General features: G+C 40.2%; 1 protein-coding gene across 5 annotated transcripts in view; it reads right to left on the minus strand.

Annotated features, from left to right (window-relative positions):
- Positions 1–7062, minus strand: part of ACOX1 (acyl-CoA oxidase 1) — a 33176-nt gene extending 26114 nt beyond the window's left edge. For 3 of the 5 annotated variants that reach the window (XM_081575396.1, XM_081575393.1, XM_081575397.1), the window contains exons 1-3: positions 6796–7062; positions 6345–6504; positions 2533–2693 (exon numbers count right to left, since the gene is read on the minus strand). In XM_081575396.1, the coding sequence (XP_081431522.1) occupies positions 2533–2693; positions 6345–6504; positions 6796–6904 (430 nt within the window). In that variant the 5' untranslated portion in view covers positions 6905–7062. The remainder of the gene's footprint in view (positions 1–2532; positions 2694–6344; positions 6505–6795) is intronic. The other 2 variants (XM_081575395.1, XM_081575392.1) reach the window with 1 other exon arrangement.
- Between the last annotated feature and the right edge of the window lie 3 nt (positions 7063–7065).

Here is a 7065-nt window from a genome sequence, read left to right on the forward strand (position 1 = left end):
AGTACACTAAATATATCAAAACCTATTCCATGTCTTGTGCAACAAAATCTATAAAGTACTCATTCTCTTCAAATGTAGTCATTCATCTCTGAAAAAGATATTCCAAAGGCATAACCCAAAGAACACAGCTTTTGTAAAGACGTTTATATTGTTATTACTAACAGTGGGGAAATTAGAATATCCAGGGAGCAAGTCTCATGGGAAGGCCAACAGGGAAGAGAATCACTCTGGGAAAAAAGAGGATGGAAGGCTATCCAAGAGACAGAGCAGTGAGATCCAGGAAGAGGAAGGTTAGGGGCTTACAAGATCAAGTGCATGACCTATTTTCAAGCTTCAAAGGAAGACTATTTTCACAGTTTAGTATTAGAGATGGGAATCTGCAAAGATCCTGCAGCATCTTCAAGGATGACAAGCATGTACTACAGAAGCTCTATTTTCCTTAATAATTATAACAATAACAGAAAAGGCAAGAAGACTCCCTATGAAGTGGCCACAACTTGAAATGATCAAATAACCATGACGACCAAGACACTATCCGCTTTGTGACCTGGAGAGACATATGGTCAAGGGATAATTAACCCTAGACCATGTCCCAGACAGTCTCTTTAACAATGGAGCTCCGGGGAGAGGGTGCCCTCCTTAGTCCAGGCCTCTGCCTTTGATTAGGGCTTGCAGATCCACAGATCCAGCATGTGTTGGGCTTGTGTGCTTGTACAGACAGGAGTGTGTTTAAAGGAGGGAAGAGAACACTGGTGAGCTAGACTTTCTGCAGGTGGTTGAATTTTAAGATCCTTGAGGATCCTGGAATAAGACTGAGCACTTTTAAGTTTCTTCACTTCTCAGAGGCTTCCTAAAGGCGAAAGAATCCCAAACTGGAAGTTACAGCTAATTCTGTAAGAACGCGAGATGATCACTGTTGACCAATGTTCCAAAGTCTCAGAATTTAAGTAGTCAAATTGTCATCCTGTACAAGTTGCTCTATTTCCAATCCCGCTGATGCTGAAGTACTTTTTATATATTCTGTATAAGATTATACTCTCACGGGATGTTAATTAGCCAACTGACTGGCTTTTTAGGAAAAGAACAGCACTCAGCAAAGCAAAACTAATATGAACTGACAAAGTTCCAGCAAGAAACAGACCTAATTTTAAAACTCTGTTCTCTAATAAATCATAGAGATCAAGACAAAGTTGGTTTCAAACAGAAGAAAACATTTGGAAACTAGAAGGAAGAAGGGAAAGAAAACTAACAAATACAATCTTGCCCAGAGCAACACAGGACCTTAATCCAACCCTCTGGGCTCCTCAAACCAATGAAGTTTAAGTCTTCAATTCTTCCTCTCTTCCTTCAAATATACATGGGAAATATACTTTATAAATAGAGGCAGAAGGATAAGACAGACCAACAAGAGATACACAGATCAGACTCATTTAGCTTCACAATAGTTTACATCTCATGTCTCCAGCAACCAGTATGCCTCTTAAAGTCAAATAAATTCAATGATAAATTTGAAAAAAAACAAAAAAGGATTCTGTACCACAAAGCTATTTCAAGATTACAAAACACCCACACACACTCCAAGAGAGGAACACTGTAGGAATGTGATCTTTCTTCCCTTAGGACATCTTTCCTCAGGTCTGTCATCTTAGTGCTGACCATCCTGGAGTGCCTGGCAGGGTGTTCATAAAACTGTCCCATGACCAGGATCTGCAGTGCCCATAGACATTATGAGAAAGGACATTTACTTAAACCAATTCACAAGCCAAAAAACACCAAACCAAACACAAAAGAGGAATGTCCCTGATATCTGTATCCTTTTTTCCTTCCTTTTCTTTGCTTTCCTTTATTTACATGAGGGAAACATTTTGATAATTAGGAATGACATTGGGCAGCTCAAATTCAAGACCCTTAAGCTGGTCAGTGGCCTTGTCTATGAAAACAAACTTGTTTCACAAGACCAAACACAAAAACTTTTTTAAAGGTTTTCAGAACAATTTAACTAAGAATTCCTGGTAATTCAAAGTCCATGGGCAGGTACAGAAAAATGAATAAAAAGAAACAAAATGAAGAGCATCATGGACTTTTTTCCAACCCCCTAGCAGCCTTCACAACTTTAACCCTCTGCCTCATTAAAATCCACATTTTTAACTTCATTAAAGCAAAGCATCTTCCACATGTTGCTGAGGTGTGAAGCCTCTTAAGAACTTCCAACTAAGTCTTTAAATCAGACAGCCACACAATGGAGCACTTTGCCATATTTTCAACCCCATCTTCCCAAACTGCTCAACACCCATTTTAACTGGGTGTACACAGCAACAGTAAAAAATAACAATGATAGATCTTTCAGGCCAGAATCCTGGACCAGTGTATGGGGAAATAAACTATGAGGAAACGGTGAATTTTAAGATTTATCAATTTAATAATAAAATTCCAAACGTGTAGCGGCAGGGGGAAAAAAAGTCAAATGCCCAGAGTCATTTGTTAACTGAAGACCTGACTGGGCTACCCACTGACCCTGAAATGTGGACTAACCGTGGCCCATTTCCGTCTGGGCGTAGGTCCCAATTATCTCGAGTCCTTTGGATGAATGCAGCCATTTCTCTTGCTGAGCAGTGGTGCCCTGATTCAGCAAGGTAGGAATAAACATGGAGTAATTGAGGCCCACAGGTTCCACAAAATTGACCAAATGTAGTCTACAGGAGAGAAAAGAAAAGGTTCTCAGCCTTATTCTAGAAACTGCATTCTACCACCATTCTCGCCAGACACGTATGGCCCTGAGGATGAAGGTTAGACAAGTTTAAACCCCTTTCTTGTGAAATTAAGACTCATACTTATCATATGCTACCTAAAAAGCCAACGGCAGAATCTAGTGGTATCTCTTCTCCCCCTAGTCATTTCAGAGCCAGGATTCTGAATTTCATACTTAATCCAGGAAGCAAATTCTACCCATGTTTTAGCCTCAGACCTCTTTTGTTTATTATTTGGTTGGTGTTATTTGTTGGTTTGATTTCTTGGAACATGAGTGTGTGTTTTTGCTTTATTTTTAGGCTTTACTTGTCTTGAAAATCAAAAGAAACTCCACAGAACGCTTACACTTGCTGAGCTGTTAACAAAATGTCCTAAAGAAGAAAAATTTAAACTATTTTTCCCTAGTAACCAAAGCAAATGTCCAGGATAGTATGTATACATTCTGGGGCCAAATCTATAAAGGTCTTCAGAGCTTACAGACGGGTAAAGCAGGTAATGTGAACATGTTAAAAATCACAAAGGGTCTCTGAAAATTAGTCCAGATTAAGGGAATTCTAATTTTAATGAAATTCAGTTGTTAATGATTTTCCCCTAAAAGAATCCGTGAAGTAGTCAATACAAGTTATATACACTAGTCAGCCTCGGCCATGTCGGGTTAGAGATTTCATAGGGGTCTATTCTGTCAGCCCTATCTATATAAACAGCTTAAGGTACAAAGTAAGTATCATCTAACTGACCCTCATGATGTTTCAAGGGATGGACAGAAAGCAGTGTCACCACCACCCTGTCCTGGCCTGTAGAACAAGCAGAGCATAAATTCAAAAGAAAGAGGGGGTAGGCTGCCAACTCACTTTTGGGGAGGCCCTACATCCATACCACCACCTTTTAGAGGTGCTGAGGACAGATTCAAACATTCAAGGAGTGCCTGGACTAGCCAACATCAAAAATGCTTTTTAACTCTGAGGTTCTCTGATTTTCACACAAATGCTAAATGTTAATTTAGACGGCAAGGAGAGAAAGAAGGCAAAGGAGGCAGAGGAACAGAAGAGGCAAGTGAGTTTCTAGGTAACTCTCACAGCAGCTGTTCTAGAGAGAGAAGTAAGATGCTTTGCAAAAAACATACACATCTCACTATGGTGGGATAATGTGGAGGTAAATGTAAAAACCGGCCTCTCAAAGGCAAGGGCACCATAGCACTCCATAATAGCCATGCTTTAATGAAGGAGGAAATGAACCTGCAAGAATTTCTGAGAAATAAAAGCAGTAATTCAGTTGCTAAAACCAGTAGCAACACGAGACACGGCCCTTCCCTTCTGGGAAATGAGGAGGCTCTGGGTTGGTAAAGTGCTGATGTTGACACAAAATAATTAATTCTAGAAAACTGAGAGGGAAAAAATATGTGACACAAAATAAAGACTGTCAAATACTTATGTTTTTGACATACTGAGATTTTTTTTTTGAGGCCTCTTGAAGTTAACTAGAGAACAATATCTGAGCACTTGTTTTAAGTTATGTTTAATCCTCCCTGAAGACGCTTTTCAAAGAACTAGCTTTAAAAACCTAAGAAGGATTAAAAAAAAAAAAAAAATCATGACTGGTTCACATCAGAATTTTGTTACTTTAAAAATACGTTAGTTTTTGCATAGCAAACAGTATCATTAAAAGACAAAATTACAGAAAAGGAGATCAGGAAAGGAATTTGTATATTCCCCAAACAGCAAAGTCTTACTTTCTCAAGGAATGGAGAGAATTCTTCTACTGCTTAAGCTGAGAAAACTCAAAGTACTTTACTAATATTTTAGTCAGTTTCAAAATATTCTCATGCTTCATTTTGTGATAGGGAAACTGGATATAAAAGAGACCAGTAAATGCCCCAAATCCCTAGAAAGAGAAATATTACTATATTTCATTAATTATAGCATCCCTCTCCCTAAAGCCAATTTTAGTGTTTAAGACATCCAATGTATCTGACAATTAATGGTACATCACAGTTAAGTTTGTTAGTAATACATAAAACACAGGTGTGAGTAACAATTGATGGTGTTCAGTAATTGCCAAGACTAATGAAACATTCTCTAACAAACATGATCTTCCTGTCACATCCCAGAAATACTGTAAGGATGTCAAAGGGCCTGCCAAAGGTTATATTTTGTCTTTTTCCCAAATAGTGAGGTCTGAGTCATAAAACATAATACAGAAAAAAAAAAACAAAAACCAAAAAACTGGCTGGTGTCCCCTGATCTTTAACTCACATAAAGGACTGTGTTCTATGTCACTGTGACTTCACTGGAGTCTAGTTACACATTACACACAACCACAGATTATGAAATCTAACTAACTTTGAAACACACGGCAGTAGCCATTTAAAAGTAAAACAAAACAAACCTCTTGTTTAAAGGAAAAATCAAATTTTACCAATTTTACAAGTTCACAAACTCAATTCAGGTAAATCAGAAACATAATTTTCCAGGAGTTACTCCACCTCACAGCCACAAGTTACAAACTTTAAAAAATGAGCATTCGGAAGTTAGTAAGTACTCTGACTGGACTACCAAATTAACTCTATTTTTATAACTAAAATGGAAAGAAGTTCTGAGTGTAGTCTGGAGTAAATTTCTTCTTGACAATAACAACCAGGTCAAACTCGAAAATAGATACCAAATTTATCAGTTGGCAGTTGTATAGGGAGGAATGCCTATTGCAACATAAAGACAGAGCCTGTAACATGTTTCATTGTTTCACTTTTTTTGGCTCTTAAAATATGTACCATCCAAATCATTTACTCTCTATTGATGAAAATATTGGAGTTCTTTGAAAATGTAGAGACCTAAAACAGGAAATGCCCAATAATAAATGAGAAGAGATGCTGCAAGTCAAAGGAATCTTATACTAACATTATGTAATTAGTGTATATTTACATAAAGGCAAAAAAAAAAGTGTGCGTCTTATTTCTAACTAAAAACACAACAAAAAGATGGCCTGAAAAAAGAACATACTCTTTTCAGCAGTAGGACCAAGGCATATTTTTATGAGGTCTCATATGCACAGGAGGGCCATTTAGACACCCTCACCAGATTCAACAAAGCTGGGAGTTCTCAGAATACTTCATATCCATTCTGAGGTTTGACTAAAGTTCTTCCTCATCCACCCATATTTTCCATTATTTTAAACTCAAGAGCTACATTTAGTATATGGAAATACAATCTGTTACTGCTCCAAAATATTTAATGTTTGGTGTTTGCAACGGAAAACATCCTTCTAAGTTCAGCTTCTAAATTTAGCAGGCCTCCTTCTTAGAAGAAGCAAAGTCATTCTGCATTTAAATCGCTCAAAATTGAGAGGTCTGGACCGCATGTGTATGATTCTTGAGAAAGAAAATTACAGCATCTCCACGACAAGCTTTCTACAAACGTCAGCCCTTTTTAAAAGGCTTAAATATCAAAGTAAACATTATTTTCCACACATAGAACTTTAAAATGGCATGAAAAGATGTGAATTTGAGTCTTCAAACGCCAAACACTATGAAAAAGGATACCACAGATGGCGAATTCAAGGTTCAGGCTTAGGCCCTTGCTCTTAAGCTAAGGCATACCTACTTTTTAAACCACATGATTTCATCAGGATCTGCGATGCGAAACTTCCTCATCTTCTTCACCATGGTGGCACTCTTCTTAACAGCCACCTCGTAACGCTGGCTACGGCTGAGGAAATTCAAGTTCTCATGCTGGAAATCTGGGTCTTTCAGAATGAGGTTCTCTGGTAGGGAGTTAAAGGGTACCAAGAGGAAGACAAGAAATTCATGGCTCCGTTAAAGGTCTCTGGATCACAGCAGGTTTCAGACTCACGGGCATAGGTCCTCTCTCGCGATGGGCGATTCCCCCAGCCACAGCCTCCCCTGGAAGTGCGGAGGTCCCGCAGCTCCCCTAAAGCTGGGCCAGAGGCTGTGGCCTAGGCCCTACAGCGCCCCCACACCCCCGACTCCTCCCGGAGGGAACCTCCAGCTCTGCTTGGGAAAGGAGGGGAGGAGGCCTGGCCAGCTGCCCTCACCGATCTCTCGGCGGCGCCGAGTGTTCTCGGGGCTGCCGTCCAGGACATTCGTGAGCAGCTCCGGGTTGAAGCTGGCGCCCGCCCGCTCTTTCTGCAGGTCTTGATTCATGGTGACGGCCGGCTGAGGCACCAGGGCGGCCGACTCAGCGTCGGTGGCAGCAGCGACAGCGAGAGTCCGCAGCTCCGGCGCGGGGCCGGCACTAAGAGCCGTCCCCGCCCCCCGGCCCTCCCCGGCCCGCCCCTTCTCCTTCACCGCGGCCCCAAGGCGCG

The sequence above is a fragment of the Giraffa tippelskirchi genome, chromosome 3 (assembly GCF_054371585.1).
Source record: "Giraffa tippelskirchi isolate mGirTip1 chromosome 3, T2T-mGirTip1v1.2.pri, whole genome shotgun sequence".
Taxonomy (NCBI): domain Eukaryota; kingdom Metazoa; phylum Chordata; class Mammalia; order Artiodactyla; family Giraffidae; genus Giraffa; species Giraffa tippelskirchi.